Source organism: Marmota marmota, unplaced genomic scaffold (genome assembly GCF_001458135.2).
Source record: "Marmota marmota marmota unplaced genomic scaffold, marMar, whole genome shotgun sequence".
NCBI lineage: Eukaryota > Metazoa > Chordata > Mammalia > Rodentia > Sciuridae > Marmota > Marmota marmota.
This window is the reverse complement of record NW_026000185.1, coordinates 6,967,288-6,991,455: the sequence shown is the minus strand read 5'-3', so window position 1 is coordinate 6,991,455 and position 24,168 is coordinate 6,967,288. Positions and strand designations below refer to the sequence as shown.

The following is a 24,168-nucleotide window of genomic DNA, read 5'->3' as shown; positions in this document are numbered from 1 at the left end:
AGTATGAGATAACTGTATTTTTGTGGGTTCGTCTCTGTGTCTTCTATTTTGTGCCATTGCTCTACATGTCTATTTTGATACCAAAACCATGCTGTTTTTGTTGCTATAGCTCTGTAGTATAGTTTAAGGTCTGGTATTGTGATGCCTCTTGCTTTAATCTTCTTGCTGAGGATTGCTTTGGCTATTCTGAGTCTCTTATTTTTCCAAATGAATTTTTTAAAATATATTTTTAGTTGAAGTTGGGCACAATATCTTTATTTTATTTATTTATTTATTTTATGTGGTGCTGAGGGTCGAACCCAGCGCCACGCATGTGCTAGGAAAGCCCTCTACCACTGAGCCTCAGCCCCAGCCCCCCAAATTAATTTCATGATTGATTTTTCTAGTTCTATGAAGAATGTCATTTGGATTCTAATGGAAATTGCATTAAAATCTGTATAATAGTTTTGGTAGTATGGCCATTTTGACTACATTAGTTCTGCCTATCCAGGAGCATGGGATATCTTTCCATCTTCTAAGGTCTTCTTCAATTTCTTTGTTTAGTGTTTTGTAGTTTTCATTATAGAAGTCTTTGTTAGATTGATTCCCAAGTATTTTTTTTAGTCTTTTATGAATGGGGTGGTTTTCCTAATTTTTCTTGCAGTGGATTCATTGCTTATGTATAGAAATGTATTTGATTTATGGGTATTGATTTTATATCCTGCTACTTTGCTGAATTCATTTATTAGTTCTAGAAGTTTTCTGGTGGAATTTTTTTGATCTTCAAAATATAGAATAATGTCATCAGCAAATAGTGATAGTTTGAGCTCTTCTTTTCCTATTTGTATCATTTTAAATATGGCTCATGTTTATGATGCTATTTTGTTATTGTTTTGCTGCCTGAACACTTACTAATAAGCTTAGCACTTCAGAAGTAGTTGAAGGAATTTGAATTTGAAAATGTGGCATTCAGTAATATGCTTACATATAAGTTAAAACATATAACATGCTTACATGTATGTTATGCATACAATTATATTGTTTGAAAGAAGGATGGAAGCATTTTACATGAACAATGGGTGTGAGTCCCTTTCCTAGGTTTCTGTATATATTAACTTTTCTTTTAAAAAAAATATTTACTATTGCTCTCTGCAGACCACCATTTTAGTGGACTTTTTAAAGATGTTAAAGCTCCCAGAGTGTTGTGTGGGAATTTATCTTGATGCAATAATAGCTCTAGAGGTTACTGCCAGGAAATCGATCCCCAAGGCTGGAGAACCAACATTTGCATATCCTCTGGGTCACAGCAGACACCAGCACTTACTTGAGGTACTGGGGCAGAACCACCTGGTCCCTGTAGCTTCTGAGTAGCCTGCTGAGCACCTGTGGGCTTTGTCTGTGTTTCTTGGGCAGAGGACATCAGGGACAGAGTGCAACCATAACTGGTGTTACCAGTGGGTGGCCAATGTAGGGATGACATATCCATCATCATGGGGAAAAAGTGATCTGTGCTTTACAAATGTGTCAGATTTATCTGGCCATTTCTACTTGTAAGTTCCACTCCTATTTATTCGTTATCTCTCTTTTCTCCTTCCTTCCTTCCTTTCTCCTCCTCCTCCTCCTCCTTCTTCTTTTGTGGTGTTGGTGATCAAACCCTGGGCCTTATAAATGCTAGCCAAGTGTACCACTGAGCTACACCCCCAGGCTGTTCTGTTCTTTTGAACACATATCCTGTTTAACATATATGTTCCATTTATCCATACCTAGCATGCCTCTTTCCACTAACTACGCCCTTTGTGTTTCATCTTTTCTGTTCAATTTAATAAAGGAGGAACAGAACACAACTTTCTTCACTGTTGAAAGGCTCCATGCCTGCCTGGACAGCTCTAAAGATTCTTTTCTTGCTTTGGAGGATACTTCCCAGCTCTGTCCCCAGAATCTCTGAACTCTGCCTGGCTTCTGCATTGATTAATGCTTCACTTTGATTTTACTCACTCTGATATTTTAGATCTTCTTGATTCTTATTCTGCCCTCCTGCCCCACCCGACTACTGGCATAAGAATCCCAGTTTCCTCTTCTAGGCCACATGATCTTGGCTGACTATGCTCCTATCCTTGGTCTCAGAAAGGTTCCTTTCCCCTACCAGTCTTGCTCAGGAGAAGCTGACAGAACATTAAGACCAAAGGGTGTGCTTCCAAGAGCTCCTAATTTGTCCCAAGGGATGGTGTGTGGTTCTAAATCTGGGCCATGATCCCTTGGTGCTTTAGTTCTCTTTCTGTGGGAATTCATGCTGACTTTTTGCCCTGGCAACCTTCTAGTGAGGATAAAGGAGAGCCTTTCTGAGTGGCTGCTTCTCATCAGCTTGCTCTCTTGTGGAAGGCCAAACTAGTACGCGACTGTGTCTGTCTCCCTTCTGATTGGTGCGGCATCATGAGTCACTCTGTGATCTGGTTGCCTAGGTAACCCGGACACTAGCCCCAATTTTTAGGGTATGAGCGACTGTGTCTTCGTGCATGGGCGTGCCTTCCTACATCCCTATGGGTGGAGCTATGCTCACCTATTCCTTTGTAATATTACCCCTTGCCCTGTTTGAGATAGAATGTTCCATGGAAACACCCTTTGTGTGTCTCCTTCTCTTACTATGTCCTTGGGTGTGGCCTACCTATATGTCAGTCAGCCTGCTGACATCAGACATCATGAAGCTAAACTCAGCCCCAGACATCATGAAGCTAATCCTCAGCCCCTTGCCTCATTTAAATAGCTTCTCCTCAATAAAAGGGGTCAGCACGTGTGGGCTCCCTCTCTCTCTTTCTGCTGACCCTTAAGGTCAGAGGAGCCGCCACAGCACCCCCAAAGAAAAAGGTATTTCTGTCTCTTGCGTGGTTATTTTGAGCAGCCCAATTAGCCCAGTTCCCCTGGAGTGACCCCTGAGTGTTTTAGTCACGAGCCCGGCAAGTGGCGTCCCTGGGTGGGCAAAAGGTCTGAGTGTTTCTGTTGCCAGGAACGCGACACTCTCTGCTGTGGAAAAAGATCTAACGGCATCTGACAAAGTAGACACTCCTATTTGATACCTAGTTTGCTTGAACCAACCTGAACCATTACAGCCCCAGCTCTCCTTTCTGCCACAACAGGCTTCTGCTTTCCTTTCTGCCATGACAGCCTTCTGGAGAAGTAGCAGAACATCACTGGAGTTCTATTCAACCTCTGTCCTTCACAGTAAGCATTAGATTCCTATGAGAAAGCCCAGGATCCAGTTCTCTTGTGAAAGAATCATGGTCTCTTTAGATTTTTATGGTTTCCCTCTTTATGAGAGATTTAGGGTGAATGCCTTTTAGGCAAATAACTGTTTTTTTAAAAATAGTTGGTAATCTACACCTCATTTTACAATGACCACACAGTTGGCTTGAAGTCTTGGGCTTGCATGCTCACCATGTGAGAACCCACATCCAGGTACTTATAGTTTCATGTGATTCTAGAAAAGATTCAGCAGTTATGCAGTGAAAATATTCCTACATATAACCAAGAACGCAAAGCTATTTCCAGAATTTATTACTGATGATTTGCCTCTACCTTTTTCATCCTGACAGATCTAGGTCTGCCTAGATCTAGAAAATAGAAGGACAGTAGTCACTTCTACTACACAGCTAATATACCCCACCTTGCTCTGCCCATATGGAAGGCTGGCTGCCCATGCTTGGAGGTAGGGTCATTACCTCTTGGAGAATCTTCACCTTTTAACCTGTTTTTCCTAAAAAATGACCCTGGTACACTACACTGGATTGAAATGTGCATTGCTTGTGGTAATGACAATTTTTGAGGCTTAGCAGCAAAATTCAGAGACATAATCCTTGGATTATGCAGATGTGACAACTAAGAAACAGGTCACAATAGGTCAGGGGGCTATGTCTTCTAAGTGCTTTGAGTTTAATCATCCTGTACATGCTGGATGATCAAAACTGCAGAACAAGAACTCCATTCCCCAGAGTTTGAGTAGAAGGGAGAAGATATGATTGCCCAGACCTTGGGAGATTCTCATGTGGGACATTCCTTATTTTGTTGGTTCCGGATTCCTGTATTCCATCTCTGATCAGACAAGCCATCATCTCAACCTAAGGGGGCTCCATGGTAACTCCCCTCTTTACTCTGTACGGTAGCATGCAGGCTATAGGGATGTTGTCTTGCCAATGTCTGTCTCTAAATGGCTAGCCGTGATCTGTCTGAATCATCAGTTGTTTCACATCTTCAATCTTTCTTAATTTCTTATGCTTGATATCTCACTTTCTTGTAGGATACTACAAAGAAGGCTTCCTGGGCATACAGCATGCTGTGGACAAAGCCATTATGCATCACCATGCTCGCAATGCATCAGCTGACATGTTTGAGAGACTCAATATGCTCTTGCAGAGGTTCCCACATGGGCCCCATATTCAGGACGGGTTCTTCCTGGTCCTTCAGAACGAGTTTCCACTATTCCTCATGCTCAGCTTTATATGCATTGAGCTCATCATCATCAATACTGTCCTACTGGAGAAAGAGAGAAAACTGAAGGTAACCTCATCTGCATCAGATGGGTGGCTCTCCTGGGACAGGGATCTGGGGAGCTGCTAGTGAAACTGGTCAGAGCAGGAATAAGGCCCGAGCAGTTAAGAAGTTGCTTAGGTGTCAGAGTGACCTCCCAGGTGAAACATAGAACTACATTCATTTTTAACCTACTTGCAATTTAGAGGATGCCATTCATTTTTATTGCAGGAATCCTTGATTTTAGCCTTGGAAGGTCCAGCCTCGTTTATCCGGGTTGGGTAGCATATTGCCTCCCATGAGGAAGGTGTTCAGAGGATGCTTGTTTGAAGGGATGATCATCCATCCACAACTCTCTCTCATTTCATGGCAGAGTGGATGGGAAGCATTCTCCAAGGAAGACACTACTTTAGACAGGGTTGGTCTTGCTGAGTTGCTGCTGAAATAACCAATTTTACTTGCTCCTTACACTTTTCTGTTTGCCTGCCTCCTGTTGTTTGCTCTACTCTCTATTCTCATCTTGCTTTCTGCTTTTTATTTTTGGTACTTGGGATTGAATGAGTCCTTTTTACGAGACAGGATTTTGCTAAATTGCTCAGGCTAGGCTTGAACTTGGGATCCTCCTGCCTTAGTCTCCCGATTTACTGGGATTACAGGTGTGTAACCATGTCTGGCTTCTGTTCTTTAAAAAAAACAACAACAATCTTATTACTCTTAAATTTTCTTCTTCTACTGATTCTTACAACTGTGTATTTAAAAAGACTGCTAGGGATTGGGGTTGTAGCTCAATGGTAGCCTAGCATGTGTGAGGCACTGGGTTCCATCCTTAGCACCATATAAAAATAAATAAATAAAATAAAGGTATTGTGTCCATCTACAACTAAAAAAGATTAAAAAAAAAAGATTGCAGTGTCTCTCTGATCATTGTTTGACCTCACTGATAACATTTATAGCTAGAAAATTGCCTTCCTTGGCCTGCTTTATCTTGGGTAGTCAGTTGAAGGAGCAGAAACCAACTCAGGTGCCTTTTGAGGCTGCTACTGACAGTGCATTGGCTCTGCTCTAGAGTGGCAGGAAGGCAAGGGAGCCTCCTTTTTGCTGCCATGGATAACATTGAGACTCTGCACCTACTGAAAATCCCTAGAGGAACTATGAGCTCCCAGTGTGTGGCCAGCATTCCCTTTTAGTTTCCAGATATGAGATGGAGTTTGACCGTCCCAGTTTGTTCAATTACTTCAGCAACAAACTAGTGTAGAGTGCTAGTGGACATCAAATATTTGCACTTCAATCATTAAATTGGTCGTGCATTTTCTCTTTTACACTTGAGACTCTTCTTTAGATGAATGAAGGTTAAATACTGCTTTTGAAAAACAAAGTAACCACCAACAGAATTTAAAATTAGGATGTATAAGAAACTTAAACTTCATCCTTGGGCCATAGGAGCCCTCACTTATAGGAGGCATTCAATAAATGAACTAATCAATAGTATACTTACATTACTAAAGGGGAATAATTTAAATACAAGGCCTATTGTACTATATCTAAACCGATAAATACCACTCAACTCACTGGTTTGTACTCCTTTTTCCAACTCACACAGTCTCCCATTAGCCTCCACTAACCTCCCTTTCCAGTACAAACTCATGACTCCTCATTCCAGTCTGCTTGGGTCTTTATAACAGACTGCTGGATCAGACCAGAAAGGACTGAGCACTGGTCATAACATCTAGTTCTTCTGATTTTTCTAGGAATATATGTATATGATGGGATTGAACAGCTGGCTGCACTGGGTTGCTTGGTTCATCACATTCTTCATTTCTGTCTTCATTGCTGTTTCTATCATGACCATTCTCTTCTGCACAGAGGTACATGTCTTGTTCTTTAGGACATGCTAATCTATGAATGGGTGGGAAAGAAATGTGGTTTGGTGTGGTTACTGGTGACTGCTTGGAAAACCTCAGGTTGATACATGGCGGTGTTCACTGAAACTTTGGGGAATTAAGCAATTAGAATCTTTGCCTTCCTTCAGTTTTCTGATCTTCAAGTAGTGTACATGGGTGTGGCTAATTTCATTAGTAAAGTAGAATGCTAAAAGATGTACTTTTGGAAACTTTAAAATAATACAAATTTTAAACTTCACAAATAACTGATAATAGTTATTATAAATGATAAAAAACTTTATTTTACATTAATGGTATTATGGCTTTTTGTACTTTTACACAGTCAATGAAATTTTGCCAATTTACATTTAATGACTAAATTATAACCCCCTATTTGGATATATGAAAATTTATCTCCTAAATTGCTAAAATTATGTCAGTTTGGGCAAAGGAAGGCAAGAAAACCCAGACCAAGTAGCAAAATATAGGAAACAAATAAAATGGCCAGAAAATACTAAAACGATATCATAATAAATAGGATATAAGATATAAAAATAAATACCAAATTTATCTGTTGTAATGATAATGAAAAATGGGATATTAAAAGAAAGAAACATCCACATTGGGTCAAAATTAAATCCAACTGGGTACAGTAGCACATGCCTATAATCTCAGTGACACAGGAGCCTGAGGCAGGAGGATCCCAAGTTTGAGGCCAGCCTTAGCAATTTAATGAGTCCCTCAGCAACTTAGCAAGACCCTGTCTCAAACTAAAAAAATAAAGAGAGCTGGGGGTGTAGCTCATGATAAAGCACCTCTGGGTTCAATCCCTAGTGGCAAAAACACAAACAGACTCACAAATTTAAATCCAAACCTATGCTTTCCTCCCACAAAAAAAAAAAAATACATGTACAGAGCATAATTTGTAAATGATAGAGGATACTGACCAAATATCAGTCTCAAAAATTGAGTATAACCCAGGTGTGACGGCACATATCTGTAATCTCAGCAATTTGTGAGGTTGAGACAAGAGGCTGGCAAGTTCCATGCCAGCCTTGGCAACTTATCAAGACCCTGTCTCAAAACAAAAAATAAAAAGTGTGGGATTGTAGCTCAGTGGTTGAGCACACCTGAGTTTGATCCCCAGTGCCTCCCCACCACACGCACACAAAACTGTGTATATTGTTTACTTTAAGATATCTTGAATTTTAAAAACATTTTGTGCAATGTTTTATGAGGCACTTTGTGGTTTCTCCACATTCTTTCCATGTAAACATTGTAGATCTATGGATTGTTTTCTAGGTGGAAAACATGGCTGTGTTCAAGAATAGTGATCCTAGTTTGATTTTTGTTTTTCTTTTTTTTTTTTTTTTTAATTATTTAAGACCTTTATTAATAGGTGCTTGCAGNCGCCGCCGATGTAAGGCCGCCCAGGCCGCCGCTCCCTGCGCCGCTGCCCGTGGTGCCGGGCTTGGTGTCGGCAGCGCTGAGGGCGGGGGCGGCGGGCGGCTGCTGGATCTCGGCCTCGCTGCTCATGGTTGCGGTGATGGTGACTGGGGCCGGCTGCGGCAGCTGCGGCTCCTCCCGGGGTGTGATGGTAACTAGGCCGGCGGCGGCGGTGGGGCTGCTCAGGGCTCTCTGGGGTCCGCTCTCCGCTCCCGCTACCGATCGAACTGATTTTTGTTTTTCTAATGTGTTTTGCTGTTGCTACAATTTTCTTTGCATTCATGATCAGCACATTCTTCCAAAGAGGTGAGTTCTTTATATAATTTATATAATTTTCTGTCAGAGGGTATTTATGATTTTTTTAAATGGAAGCAATGTCGTTTCTATCACCTATATTATGGATACCCACATTCAAAAGAATGGACATGGACATCTACATCACAGTCATACATATTAATTAAAGTGATTAGGGACTGGGGTTGTGGCTCAGTGGTAGAGCACTTGTCTAGCATGTATGAGGCACTGGGTTTGATTCTCAGCACCACATAAAAATAAATAAATAAAATAAAGGTATTGTGTCCAACTACAAACTAAAAAAATAAAAAATAAAACAGAAGTGGTGAAAGAGGGGATCCCTGTCTTGTTCCAGTTTTTAGAAGGAATGCTTTCAATTTTTCTCTATTTAGAATTATGTTGGCCTGGGGCTTAGCACAGATAGCTTTTACAATGTCGAGATATGTTCCTGATATCCCTAGTTTTTCTAGTGTTTTGAACATGAAGGGGTACTGTTTTTTTGTCAAATGCTCTTTCTACATCTATTGAGATGATCATATGATTCTCTTAAGTCTATTGATATGATGAATTACATCTATTGATTTCTATATGTTGAACCAACCTTGCATACCTGGGATGAACCCCACTTGATTGTGTGCACTGTCTTTTTGATATGTTTTTGTATTTGATTTGCCAGAAGTTTATTGAAACTTTTTGTACCTGTGTTCATTGTATCTGGTCTGAACTTTTCTTTCTTTGATGTGTCTTTGCCTGGTTTTGGAATCAGGGTGATATTGGCCTCATAGAATGAGTTTGGAAGTGTTCCCTCTTTATCTATTTCACAAAATAATTTGAAAAGTATTGGTGTTAGTTCTTCTTTGAAGGTCTTGTAGAACTCAGCTGTGTATCCATCAAGTCCTGGGCTTTTCTTGCTTGGTAGGCTTCTGATGGCATCTTGTATTTCTTTGCTTGAAATTGATCTGTTTAAATTGTGTATATCATCCTGATTCAATTTGGGCAAATCATATGACTCTAGAAATTTGTCAATGCCTTCGATATTTTATATTTTATTAGAGTACAAATTTTCAAAATAATTTCTAATTATCTTCTGTGTTTCTGTAGTGTCTGTTGTAATATTTCCTTTTTCATCACGTTTGTTAGTAATTTGGGTTTTCTCTCTCTTCATTAACATGGCTAAGGGCTTATCAATTTTTTTATTTTTTGAAAGAACAAACTTTTTGTTATGTCAATTTTTTCAGTTGTTTCTCTTAATTTCATTGATTTCAGTTCTGATTTTAATTATTTCCTGTTTTCTACTGCTTTTGGTGTTGTTTTCTTTTTCTAAGGCTTTGAGATATAATGTTAGGTCATTTATTTGTTGACTTTTTTATTCTTTTAAGGAATGAACTTTCCTCTTAGTACTGCCTTCATAGGGTCCCAGAGACTTCATATGTTGTATCAGCATTCTCATTCACCTCTAAGAATTTTTTTAAAATATGTTTTAGTTTTACATTGACACAATATCTTTATTTTGTTTTTTTATTTTTATGTGGTGCTGAGGATCGAACCCAAGGTCTCTCACACACAAGGCGAGCGCTGTACCACTGAGCCACAACCCCAGCCCCATACGAATTTTTTATCTCCTCTTTGGTGTCTTTTGCAACCCACTGTTCATTCAATACTACATTATTTGGTCTCCAAGTGTTGGAATAGCTTTTATTTTTATTTTATCATTTATTTCTAATTTCATTCCATTATTATCTGATAGAATGCAGAGTAGTATCTACTTTTTTGTATTTGCTAAGAGTTGCTTTGTGGCATAATATACAGTCTATTTTAGAGGAGGATTCATGTGCTGCTGAGAAGAAAGTGTATTCGTTCATTGATGGATGAAATATTCTATATATGTCAGTTAAGTCTAAGCTATTGATTGTATTATTGAGTACTATAGTTTCTTTGTTCAGCTTTTGTTTGGAAGATCTATCCCTTGGTGAAAGAATTGTGTTAAAGTCATCCAGGATTATTGTGTTGTGGTCTATTTGACTCTTGAACTTGAGAAGAGTTTGATGAATGTAGATGCTCTGTTGTTCGGGGCATATATATTTATAATTGTTATGTCTTGTTGGCATATGGTTCCCTTGAGCAGTTTGAAATGTCCTTATTTATCCCTTTTGTTTAACTTTAGCTTGAGGTCTACTTTATTTGACATGAGGATGGAAAACCCTGCTTGTTTTTGCAGTCCAAGTGGGTGGTATGATTTTTTCCAACCTTTCACCTTCAGTCTGTGAATGTCTTTTCCTATGAGATGAATCTCTTGGAGGCAGCATATTGTTGGGTCTTTTTTTTTTTAATCCAATATGCCAGTTTATTTCTTTTTTTAAAAAATTATTTTTAGTTGCAAATGGACACAATACCTTTATTTTACTTGTTTTTATTTTTATGTGGTGCTGGGGATAGAACCCAGTGCCTCATTCATGCTAGGCAAGTGCTCTACCACTGAGCCATAATCCCAGCCCCAAGTCTATGTCTTTTGATTGGTGAATTTAGGCCATTAACATTCAAGATTATTTTTGAGACATGATTTGTATTCCCAGCCATTTTGTTTATTTTTGGTATTTAACTTGACTTGTTTTCTCCTTTGATTAACTTTTCCTTTAGCGTAATACTTCCCTTTGCTGATTTTCATTTCCTCCTCTTGGAAAATTTTGCCGAGGATGTTCTGTAGTACAGGCTTTCTAGTTATAAATTCTTTTAACTTTTGTTTATCATGGAAGATTTTTATTTCATCATCAAATATAAAGGTTAATTTTGCTGGACATAAGATTCTTGGTTGGCATCCATTTTCTTTCAGAGCTTGGTATATGTTGTTCCAGGATCTTCTAGCTTCAGGATCTGGATTAAAAAATCTCCACATATCCTAATTGTTTTTCCCCCTATATGTAATCTGATTCCTTTCTCTGGTGGCTTTTAAAATTTTTCTTCTTATTCTGTATGCAAGGCATTTTCATTATAATGTGCCTTGGTGTGTATCTGTTGTAATTTTGTACATTTGTTGTCCTGTAAGCCTCTTATATTTGGTTTTCCAATTCATTCTTCATGTTTGGAAAATTTTCTGATATTATTTCATTGAATAGATTGTTCATTCCTTTGATTTGGAACTCTATGCCTTCCTCTATCCCAATAACTCTTAAATTTGGTCTTTTTATGTTATCCCATATTTCTTGAATGTTGTGCTCACGGTTTCTTACCATCTTTACTGTGTGGTCAACATTCTTTTCAAGATCATTTTGTCTTCATTGTCTGAGGTCCTGTCTTCCAAGTGGTCTAATTTGTTAGTGATGCTTTCAATTGAGCTTTTGATTTGTTTATTGTTTCTTTCATTTCAATGATTTCTGTTTGGTTTTATTTCAGAACCTCTATCTCCCTATTGAATTAAGCTTTTGCTTCCTGTATTTGCTTATGTAGCTCTTTATCAAAATGATCTTTTGCTGCCCATATTTCTCTTATATCATCCTTTAATTCACAGAACATTTTAATTTTGTACATCCTGAACTCCCTCTCTGTCATTTCTTCTGTTGTTGTGGCCATGGATTCTAATAATGCAGTATCTTGATTTGTCTGGAGCACTTTCTTCCCCTGTTTTTTCATGTTGTTTGTGTGTCTTCCCCTCTAACACTGCAGATCCATGGCATTACTGTTTTTACCTATAGGCTTATAGTGCCCCTGCAGGTTTCTAATACCTCTCCTTTGAGGGGAAGATCAGTTGTTAACAGATCCCAATATAAACAATATACAACCTTAAACCAAATAGTTGTTATTAAGGCGTTTCTGGTTTAGTCACAATTTACAGAAATGGTGAGTTCCATTATTATCTACAATGTAAATAGTAGGTTTGCAAGAGTTTTCAGTTTCCAATGGTAGACAAAGAATTTGGGGATGGGGGTGGGTGAAGGGTAGGATGAGATTTTTGAGGGGGTAGGAGGTGAGGATATAGAGTTATTAGATCTTAGGAAGTGTGAAAGGAATCTAAAGAAGATGGTTAGTAGCAGGAGAAGAGAGAGGAAGTGATTTGGGGTAGACAAGTTGTTGGGGAAATGGTAGAGTACCTAAAACAAACACACATAAATATTAAGAAAAGTAAAAATCGAACCCAGTGCCTCACACGTGCCACGCAATTGTGTTACCACTAAGCCAAAGCCACAGCCCATATTTTCAATTCTTATTCTTTTAACTTTCTAGGAGTTAAACATCTGTATTTAACTTGAGTTTAGCTCCCAGATGTCAGCCAGATTGGCCTTGGATCCAAATTTTGAGCCACTATGTCTACAGACTGAAAAACCTTGAATTCTTTACCATAACTCACTAGTTTCAAGACATTAAACAAATTTATTTTGTGTGACTAAGCTTCAGTTTTCTCCTCTGAAAAACAGGGAAGTTATGAAGATTCAATAAGATGATGTATATACATAAAGTACTTGGCATATTGCCCGGTAGGAGTTAATAGCTGCTTTTCAAACTACCACTCATCTTTGAAGAAGAGGGCTTTTGTTGTAGGAGAAATTAATGCAGTTTTAAAGAGAGAAAGTTTTACACAGATATTTATGCCTTTATATAAAGGTCATTTCACATTTTAAGTGCTACAAATGTTTTTCATCTTAATCCAGTGAGTATACGACTGTAAAAGGTCTCTATCAAAAATTTTTAAGAGATTGCTTCTTCTCTGAAATGCTGAGACAAACACAGAGATACTTGCCTTACTGTGGCAGGGGAAAAAAGGATATGTCATAGTTCTTTGTGCATTTCTAATGAAATTCTTGATATCTTCCATCTAAATTTGCAGCACATGTTGGAACTGCCTCAGGAGGCATCATCTTCTTCTTCACCTACCTCCCCTACCTGTACCTCACATTCAGCTACCACCAGAGGAGCTACTTTGAAAAGATAACCTTTTGTCTCTTCTCAAATGTTGCCATGGCAATGGGAGTCCACTTCATCTCCATGTTTGAGGCAAAAAGTGAGATTTATCTTTCCCAAGCTCTCTCTAGGGTGGTGCCTTGATGCTTTGCCCCAGGCAAGGCTGACCTTCATTTACCAATAAATATAACTGACACAGTTCATTCAGTGTTCTGAGCATTTACATTATTCTTAGAACTGTGGTAGATACTTTGTGCGACTCTAAGGAAATACACAATATGGTTCAAACCATACAATTTACAGTAAAATTGGAAAGCTGTTTGTAATGACGCATGTCTGTAATCCCAGCTACTTGGGAGGCCAAGGCAGGAGGATCACAAGTTCAAGACCAACCTGGGCAACATAATGAGACTGTGAAAAGGGCTGGGGATGTAACTCAGTGATAGAGCACCCCTAGTTCAATCCCCAGTACTGAAAGAAAAAAAATAACCAATATATTTGGGGAAAAGAACTAAAGCATATTAAATAATTAGGAAATTAGAACTGAATGTGGTGGTGTGCAGTTGTAGTCCCAGCTACTTGAGAGGCTGAGGGAGGAGAATCACTTGAGTTCAGAAGTTTGAGGCTAGCCTGAGCAACATAGCAAGACTCTGGCTCAAAAAAAAAAAAAGAATTAGAAAATTAAATGCCTATGTAATTATAGATACAAAATATGGAGACTTATGATTAGAAGCTTGGATAATATTTTAAAACTTTACAGATATATATCATATATTATTCTTATTGCCTTTAGTGTCTCTTCTTTTTTTAATGAGTTCTCTTTTTTTAAAGACTTTTTAAATATCTTTATTTATTATTTATTTTATTTTTATGTGGTGCTGAGGATCAAACCCAGGGCCTCACACCTGCGAGGCAAGCACTCTACCACTGAGCTACAGCCCAGCCCCTAGTGTCTCTTCTTTTACAGGTTGATCTAGGAGACTATATTAGTCAGTTTCATGTTACTATAATAAACTACCTGAAATAATTTACTTACAAAGAGAAAGGTTTATTTTGCTCACAGTTTGGAGGTCATAGTTGAAGAGCAGGTGGCCTCAGTGCTTTGGGCCTCTCAGAGGTTGGCACATCCTGATATGACTATGTAGAACAAACTTCCTACATAATGAGGAAAGGAGTGAAGAAAAAATGAAGAAATTTGGGTCACATAATCCCCTTTAAGGGCACACTCCCTAGTTATCTAAAGATTTCCCACTAAGCCCCATATGCTGAAGATTCTACTACCTCTCTATATGCCAGCCTGAGGAATATGCTTTTTTCTTTTTTTTTTTAGAGAGAGAGAGAGAACTATTTATTATTTATTTTTTGGCGGACACAACATTTTTGTTTATTATGTGGTGCTGAGGATCGAACCCGGGTCGCACGCATGCCTAGGCGAGCGCGCTACCGCTTGAGCCACATCCCCAGCCCGGAATATGCTTTTAACATGTTCTTTAATCAGGTTTCTATTACCATAACAAAATAACTGAGATAATCAAATTAAAAAGAGGAAATGTTTATAATTCACAATTTTTGAGATTTCAGTCCATTGAAAAGAATGAAAAATATTGACACTAAAATTAAGATACCATAAAGAGAAGACAAAGATAAACAACAGAGTGGGAGAAGATACTTATAACACATTTAACTGACAAAAGGCTTATATCCAGAATATTTGAAGAACTCATAAAAATCAGTTAAAAATGTTATCTCATAGTTCAAAAAGTTAAGTGGAAAAATTTTTAATTAAAATTTAAAAATTAGAAGAAAATACTTGATTAGTCACTTTATGAGAAAGGATACTCAGCTGAGTACAGTGGCCCATGTCTGTAATCCCAGCTACTTGGGAAGCTGAAGCAGGAGGATGTTTGAGGAAGTTTGCAAGTTTGAGGCCAACCTGGTCAACTCAACCTTATATTTATAATGAATAAAAATAAAGTTAACTCACAATCAAAGGTCTACAGAGTTGTGGAAACCTTTATGCTTTTCTTCTACTTGGACACTGTAGACTGTCCTAGATGAGAAGGTCTCTGACTTTCATGAATCATGCATTATTAATGTTTATTGCCACTTTGGAATAAGTCCTGATATGTACAAAATTTTTAACCCAAAATGCAAAAAAACAGAATGAAAGGCAAATCGGAGACTCTCTTACCCACAAGGACCTTAGAGATTGCCTGGCCTCTGCTTTCACAGCATGTCCTGTGACCAGCAGCTTCAGCCCTACTAAAATCTTGTTAGACATGCAGAGTCTCAAGCCCACCAAGACAGACCTCATCAGTCTACATTTTAACAAAATCCACAAGTGATTAGTAAGTACCTTAACATTTGGGGAGCACTGAGATAGCCTGTCTGTCTGCTCTCAGTACTTGAATCTTTCCTGTGGTGTTAATGATTTCTAACTCCTCCATCCTTTGTGGAAACAGAAGACATGTAGCATTTTGGATGCTTTAAATGAAAAGCTTTGTCAGCTCATGTTCAGATTAAACACTTGGATCACACAGGATACATGTATACCCAGGAATGGAGCCAAAGCCTTCCTCAGTGCTTTCCTTTATTTGTGGAATAAGTATGTGTTCAGTGTCTTCTGTGTAATAGACCCTGACAGTAAATAAGCAGATTCACAATGCAATGCAGGACCTTCTATGAGTTAATACAGGGTGTTCCAAATGCATGTGGGTTGGGCATCTTACCCAAACAAGGAGAGTGGGTACACATGATTCTTGGGTAAGTACTATCTGCTCTGATCTTTGAGGTAAGATTAGCCAACAAAGAAGATGCAAGAGGAGTAGAAAAGCATTCCAGATAGTGTGTGCAGAAATGTGGAGATGTGTCTTGGGTCACCCAGTTTCTTTCTTTCTTTTTAACTTTATTTAATTAATTAATTAATTAATTTTTTATGTGGCGCTGAGGATGGAACGCAAGGTCTCACATGTGCTAGGTAAGCACTCTACTACTGAGCCACAACCCCAGCCCCCAAGTTTCTTACTTTTTGGTGTCAGTGAAAGTACTACCACCTTTTTGATAATAATAAAAATGCTTTTTCTAGCCTAATGTGTATGTCTATAATACCAACTACTCAGGAAAATGAGGCAGGAGAATTGCAAGTTCAAGGCAAGCCTGGAAAACTTAGTGAGACTCTGTCTCAGAAGGAAAAATAAAAAGGGGTGGGGATGTAGCTCAGTGTTAGAGCACTTGCCTAACACGCACAAGGCCCTATGTTCCATCCCCAATACCACACACACACACAAAAAAAAAAAAACCAGCAACAACAATAACAACAAAAGTTTAGCTCTTAGACACAACTCCTGTATCTCTCTCTTTCCCTATGTCTCATGTTGGTCCCATAATGCCCTAGCAGAAACTGGCCTGTTTCCTGACTCTTATTGGAAAGGTCAGTTGGCTTCTCTGCCTTTGATGTAGTGAATGTCCTCCTTCCTTTGTAACAGGCACAGGCATCCAATGGAAGAACATGGGCAGTATCCGTGGAGAGTTTAGCTTCATTCAGGTGATGCTGATGCTCCTGCTGGATTCATTATTGTACTGTATAATAACCTGGTATGTGGAATCCATCTTCCCAGGGAAGTTTGGGATACCCAAGCCTTGGTACTTCTTTGCCATGGTGAGTTCTAATGCTGCTGCTTTATAGATGGATGTTAGGCTTTTTATTATTTGTCATCAATATTCCTACATCTCTCAGTGATGTCCTGATCAAAATCTCATCCTCAGGAGGTCTCTGGCCAGGGTTCATTCCAAACCATTAGCTTGTAGCTGCCAATGGTGCATAATTAACACTGAGTCTTAGTTTCCCTGATTCTTGCCCTACTGCTGGGGTGAGGTGTCAGTACCATGTAGTCTCCCCTGGAGTGCCTGCAATGCCTTAACTTGGGCCTATTAAGTATCAGGTCCCATATTCTCCCATAGGACTCAATCTCCAACATGCTAGAGACCCCACACACCCTTTCCCCATTGAGGTGTGCTGATGAGGTGGCCCTGAAGTTCTTTGAGACCTCTGTGCCATCTCTCAAGGCTCTAGAAAGGCTACCGTTTTCCTTCTCTCCCATGATAACTAAGTTTTTCTTACAAGTTAAGTATCACATTTGACTCAGTCTGCTGCAGTGGCCTCTGGTGGCCACAGACCTGTAGGATCTTGACTGAATCACACAGGCACTTGTTGGGACCTCTGCCAAGACTTTCTTGCTTCCATTCTCGGAGTGTGGGGAAATGGGTAGGGTTACTTCTGGTATTTCTCTAGGTTCCAGCCTAGACTGCCGTCTTAGTAGCTTTCTAAGTACCTTGAGCCTAGAGATTAGTTAGTTAGCTTTCCTAGCTCATTCCTCTGGACCATGGGTTATAGATTGAAATGCAGTTGACTGGTAATGAGTCCACAAGTGAGCTGATGAACTTTCTCAGGCATCATTAAATATTTGATATGAGTAAACTGCAGGTCAGAGAGGGAAGATTTAACTTACCACAGTATTTATCTTCCAGAAGATAAAGTCAGTCCACCTATATGATTAATGTATAGGTTGACTTCCTCTGCAGCCCTCCTACTGGCATGGGAAGCCTATTCCAGTTACACATGCACTACTGGACATGGGTGATCCTAATGAAGCTCCAAAAAAGGAGTTCATACAGGAACTGATCTGATAAGAGGAATTGAAATCCAGCATCTATACAAGGTACTGGCTCATATATATAATGTCTTTCCAAGGACTTAAGAATCAGCTCATAAAAGCCTGCTTTATTCTAACAGTGCTTACAAGGTACACTTTGTGACTGAGAATTTAAATTCTTTCTGTAATGCCATCCTCAAACTTAGAGATAGAACTTGAAATGTCTTGTTCTGTTTCCTGTCGTGGAGTTAAGTGACTGGATGGCCTGTCTGGTGATCTGTCTCTTAGAGGCAGTCTCCTCTCATTCTGTAGTGCCAAACACCCACCATTGGAGACGTGCTGGAATTCAGCCAATTGGTGGGTAACTTATCTGTCAAATCAAACTAGATTTGACAGATTCCATGGTTAGCATATCAGTGCAGAAGGAGGTAAATGTCCCTTCACAGTGTCTGCCAGCCTTGCTCCACCAAGTGCCCTGTGTCAACTTAGGACTCCAGTAACAGGATGTGAGTTCAGTGCCTTAGTATCCTGCAGAGCATGGGTGTTCTGTTTGAATGTCTGTTCTTCAACTATGAGGAAGTGGTGGGTATACTTATGTAATTTTTAAAAATGGTATTTAAAGTACTGGAGACATTTGACTTGGAAAACAGGTGACTCTAAGATTCCTTACCTAGGTCAATAACCTCACATGGAAGAGGCAGGGTGTCCTTTCTCAGGGGCCTAGCTCAGTAAAAGGGCAAGGTCTAGTTCCAGATGCAGGGAGAAAATTGTTGTTTATGCTTCAAATACTTCATTCTTGAGTTCTAAGCCCTCTGTGGTTCTAGGTATCAGGGGAAAGGTGCCATTGAAATTGCTCCAGATCACCCTCCTCAGAGGCATAATAAAATAAGCCATTTCCTTTTAGATTCCCACTTGGATTCCCACAGATTAACTTTTGAGAGAAGTTGATGTGGGTATGCAGTTTGTTATAGTCTATTCAGAAATGTCTCCTGCATGGTGGGTGCTATTCTCAGCATCGCATATAAATAAATAAAATAAAAGTCCATCAACAATTAAAAAAAATATTTTAAAAAATGCCTTCTGCATGTGTGTGTCACTCTGTCAGTCACACCTTGACCTTCCCACAGGTATTTTACAGGAGAGGGAATGCACACATAGCAGTCAAAGATCTGCGCATGAATCTGTACAGAGGTCAGATCACTGTTCTTCTGGGACACAACGGAGCAGGAAAAACCACCACCTGCTCCATGCTCACAGGTACCTGGGTGGGGACAGCCCTCCCGAGGAAACACTGAAGAAATCATTGAGCAGGTCTAGATTTTGGGCTCCATCTTCCCTGTTAGATTTCACTGACATTTTGATAGTAAGCACTGTTTTATTGTTTGTTTTACCATCTATGTAATATCTGGTTGTTTAGTTTACTCTGCACCATGGAAAGGAAGTCTTTGCCTCTTTCAGTCAATATGCAGAACTTAATTTCTTTACCAGGAGAAGCCATGAACACTGAATAGCAGTTAGAACCTTCCTGCTACAGAGAGGCGTGAACTAATCTCTTAACAAAAACATTACCCATTTATTTGCTTTCGATTGTCACAGGTACTTTTAGACTGGTAACTGCAAAGTTAGGTGTGATGGTGCATACCTGTAATCCCAGCTACCCAGGAGGCTGAGGCAAAAGGATCATGAATTTGAAGCCAGCCTGGGAAACTTAGTAAGATCCTGTCTCAAAATTAAATGTAAAGGACAAGGGATGCTGCTTAGTGGTAGGGATTTTATCTATCATGTTTGAGACCCTGGATTTAATCCCTGGTACCCCCTCCCCCCCAAAAAAGGATACCTGGTGAATTATTTTAAAATGATTCTAATTTCAGAATAATTTATATACCTAAGTAATTATTTTACATTCTATCAAATAAATAATATTCTGTGAAATTTGAAAAAATTCATGCAAGAAACATATTTATTGAGGGTTTAACATATATAAAGCTCTGAACAAAACCAATAAGATGCACTTCATGGAGTTCTTAAAGCCAACAGGTTCTCCTTGCAACAACAGAATACCATACTGTTGAGAAACTTCTAGCACTTAAAGTCTGGCTGCTGTGATCTCTTCACATGTTGCCAATATGAATGTATTCAGTCTTCCATCAAAAACATTTGAAGAGCAACCAAATAGTGACGCTTGGGGAGAGGTGCCTGTGGCCACCCCTCTTGTATCAGGACTTAGAAAGCCATCTCAGCCCAGTTTATACTAAAGTGGAGGAACTCTGTGTGTGTAAAAACTGGGGACTGAGCCTGACAGTTTTCTGGATAGTGTCAAGCAGATTCTCTTTCAGGTCAGGCCTTGCTGCTCCTGGCAGTGTGACCAGTTAGGGAGGGCCTCTCCCCTTACATGGGCTTGTGAGTTCCTCACTATCAGGAGGGAGATCCAGCTATACCCTCTAGGGTGAGGAGTGTCAAGGAGAGAAGTTAGGTACCAGATTGTTTAGGGAAGCCACCTGTTTGCTTCATCTCATAGACCCTTCCCTTATTGCATTCCCTTTTGATTGTCTCTAGTATTCCTCAAAGTCTGTAATTATCTCATTTATTTGTATATATGTGTTATTTCTCTATATCTGCAATCCCATTCTGCACCTGAGGAAACCTATTCTGTTTACTTCTGGATCCACAATTCCTAGATAGTGCTTACACTGCATAGGTACTCAATAAATATTATAAGTAAATGACTAAATTAATCCATTAATATAATTGCAAATGCCGCCAAAAAGCTGTGAATGCTATATCAGAGAAGCCCTACCACAGTTTCTACCAGCATGACATGGCATAGAAAAATGTTAACCCTGCCCTGGTGAAAATGCAGCCACTAAGACTTATATGATGGGATTCAGGACATCTGAATATGCTAAGCTGGGAAGAAAAGTCTGGTTGCTTGCCAGGAAGACAGAGAGCAAAGGGCTTCCATATGGTAATTGTTTGCAAAAAGGCCCCAAATCTGGCACTGGCATGTTTAATGTTTCAGACCACATTTCTCTGCTCAGTAAAGTTATTTGGCTTTTGAATTTTCTATAAGTTCTTCTGTTGTAACTTTATATAAAAGGCTTGTTACAAGTTGCTATAAAATAGTATCACTTTTTTTTTCCTTTTACTTTCCAAACAATCATGGATACTTTATTATATACAGCCAAAGTAGAAGATCCAAACACCCAGCAGCCAGTAATGTAGCAGTTAGTATCAAAAACTTTTAAACTCTTGCCTTCCTTTTGGCTTACCAAATCTAATTATACTAATTTAGAATAAGGAGATAAGTAAGCAAAATTTTCATGTATGTTTATGCTTATGAAAAGTTGCACATAATATAAATATCTGTAGGTCTGGGTTGAATAAATAGAATAGATTTGTAACAATGAAATCCTTTTAGCACTTAAAATTGATACAGATTTTTTTAATGGAGATAATTTTTTTAACCTTTATTTCACTTATTTATTTTTTATGTAGAGCTGAGGATCCAACCCAGGGTCTCACATGTACGAGGCAAGCGTTCTACTGCTGAGCCTTAACCCCAGCCCAATACAAATGTTTTTGATGTGAACAAAGTGAATTCAACCATACTTTGTTATATTTAGAAAAATGTTAAAAACAGAATTTGTATTTTCCCATTTTAGTTAAAAATTAATTGTGTGTATGGGGTAGTACCTCAGTGGTACAGTGCCTAGCATGCTGGAGGCCCTGGGTTCAATCCCCAGCACTGTAACAAATAAATAAATATGTGAGACTGTATGCATAAAAAATAACCTAAGCTTATACAGCAAAATGTTAACAGAGAATTATCTTTTAATGATGGCATTTTTATAACCTTTGCTTTTTTTTTGGGGGGGGGTCATACTGGAGATAGAACCCAGGACCTCTTACATGTGAGGCAAGTGCTTCCCACTGAGCCACACCCCCCCCCTCATGTTTTTCTTTCTTTTCTTTTTCTTTCTTCTCTATTCTTTCTTTCTTCTTTTGTACCAGGGATTGAACTCAGGAGCACTCAACCACACATCCCCAGCCCTATTTTGTGTTTTAGAGACAGGGTCTCATTGAGTTGCTTAGCACCTCACTCTTGCTGAGACTGGCTTTGAACTCACAATCCTCCTACCTCAGCCTCCTGAGCTGCTGGGATTTCAGGTGTGCACCACTGCACCTGGCTCCCCCATCCCTTTTAAATTTTATTTTGAACAAATTCTCACTGAATTGCCTAGGCTAGCCTTGAATCTATGATCCTCCTGCCTCAGCCTCCCAAGTACTGGGATTACAAATGTGTTCGATTACATCTGGTTTCTTTGTTTTCTTTATTATGTTTTTTTTTTCTTTTCCAACCTTGCTGTAATAAGAATTTATTGCCTTTTTCAACCTAACAAGAATAAAGACAAAGATAGTATGTAGGTAGGCAGTCTTCAAAGTTTTACACTGGTTATATTAGTTAGTTTTTTATCTTTGTGACCTAAATACCTAACAAAAACAACTTAAAGGAGGAAAGACTTATTTTGGCTCCTGGTTTCAGAGATTTCAGTCAATGGTTGGCTGGCTCCATTGCATGGTTTGCTAGGTCCAAGGCATAGTCCCAATGGAATGTTCCAGTGACCTACTTCCTCCAACCTATGTCCCACTTGCCTAAAGTTTCCACCACCTCCCAGTACTCTATTGTCAGTAGATTAATCCACTTGTGCTGTCAAAGTCCTCACAATCCAATCATTTCCAAAAAGCCCTATCTCTTGAAACTTGCTGTACTGGGGACCAAACCTTCAACACATAAGACTTTGGGGGGACATTCCAAGTTCAAACCATAAAACTGGCATATATTTGGCAGTGTGTGCAGTTATTCATCCATGATATTTTGGGGAGATAAGTACAAATCTTGCCAAACATCTTAATTCAAAACTGTTAGTTTCCCCAAATGCTTTTCTCTTTCACCGTATTTACTATTCATCCAAATCACTGTTTATTCCTTACAATAATATGATTTGCTTCACAAGCGCCTATGTTGTTTTGTTCACTTAACCAGATTGATTCTCAAAAGCAGGAGGAAGAATGACATCTCCTATTTCTAATAATCTCCTATTTCTAATAATCTCCACTGCCATACATATTCATTGGATGTTACTAGCTGACTGATGGTGGCAGATAAGTAGAATAGGGACAGTCTGTTGGAGAACAAGCAAGTAAAGCAGGGGTAATTATAGTCTTTGTACTGATGCATATGCTAACCAAAGATGACTTAGGGTGTCCCTTTCACTTTGTTCTAGGTCTTATTTCCCCTTCAAGTGGACAGGCATATATCAATGGATATGAGATTTCAAAAGACATGGTTCAAATCAGGAAGAGCATAGGCTGGTGCCCACAACACAATATCTTATTTGATAACTTCATAGTAGCAGAACATCTTTTTTTTATGCTCAGGTGAGTTGGAAAATAACTGGAATGTTTCTACTGTTCATTCTTGACAATGGTGAGATATACTGTAGCTCTCTGATTCACGCTGGGAGAATCTGTTAGGAGAAAACTCATGTTTCTTTACTCTCAACACTTCTACACCAGACATGTGGGTGGGGTGGTTCCCACACCAGCCAGTTCTCCAAAAATCAACTGGGTATCCTACAGTTCTGATACTAACTACCCAGAGGCAGCATAGACCCTCCCCCAACCCCAGGTTAAGGGCTTATTCTCACAAGATTGCCCACCCTCCACTTCAGATACCAATTACAAGTTCCTGTCACCCGTTCTTGGGGCCAGCTGGCTGTCCATCAAGGGTTCCCACAGTCCCCTCCTCAGGTTCAATAATTTGCTATAACAGCTCATAAAACTCAGGAAAACATTTACTTATGTTGACCATTTTATTGTACAGGGAATTATAAAGGATACAGATGAACACCCAGAGGATATACAGAGTAAGAGATGTGGTAAAGTGTGTGTGGCACACCCTCTTAGCACAATACACTCCTAGCACTTTAAAATGCTCAATAATCTAGAAGTTCTCCAATCTCCATAACCTAGAGACTATTTATTTGGGCTTTATTATGTAAGCATGACTGATTATTAGTTCAATCACCAACCTCTTTCCCTAGTCCCTGGAGAATACAGAGTGGGACTGAAAGTTCCAAGTATGTAATCATGGCTTGGTCATTCTAGTGACTAACCCTTATCCTAAGGTTGACCAGGAACCTACAGAGTCATCTCACACAGGTTACGGTGTGTGGCTAAATATTAGACTAAATATTAGAACTAGAATGAGATACCAGTTCAAGGCAAATTAGTGAGACCCTATCTCAAACAATTTTTAAAAAGGATTGGGGAGGGTAGGGGTTATGGCTCAGTGGGAGAGTGCTTGCCTAGCATGTGTGAGGCACTGGGTTTGATCCCCAGCACCACATAAAAAATAAAATAAAATAAAACAAATAAAATAAAGGTATTGTGTCCATATACAACTAAAAAATATTTTTAAAAAGGATTGGGGATGTGTCTCAGTG

The 24,168-nt window shown here is 39.1% G+C and overlaps 1 protein-coding gene across 1 annotated transcript in view; it reads left to right on the top strand.

Moving 5' to 3' along the window:
• The window catches only part of LOC107146499 (ATP-binding cassette sub-family A member 17-like), a 103,345-nt gene that overhangs the window by 28,082 nt on the left and 51,095 nt on the right, over positions 1-24,168 (top strand). Inside the window, 11 exon segments of the mRNA XM_048790059.1 lie at positions 4,268-4,527; positions 6,246-6,362; positions 7,680-7,718; positions 8,051-8,129; positions 12,937-13,110; positions 16,496-16,668; positions 17,592-17,682; positions 17,685-17,728; positions 18,790-18,919; positions 22,948-23,095; positions 24,016-24,022. Of these exon segments, the coding sequence (XP_048646016.1) occupies positions 4,268-4,527; positions 6,246-6,362; positions 7,680-7,718; positions 8,051-8,129; positions 12,937-13,110; positions 16,496-16,668; positions 17,592-17,682; positions 17,685-17,728; positions 18,790-18,919; positions 22,948-23,095; positions 24,016-24,022 (1,262 nt within the window).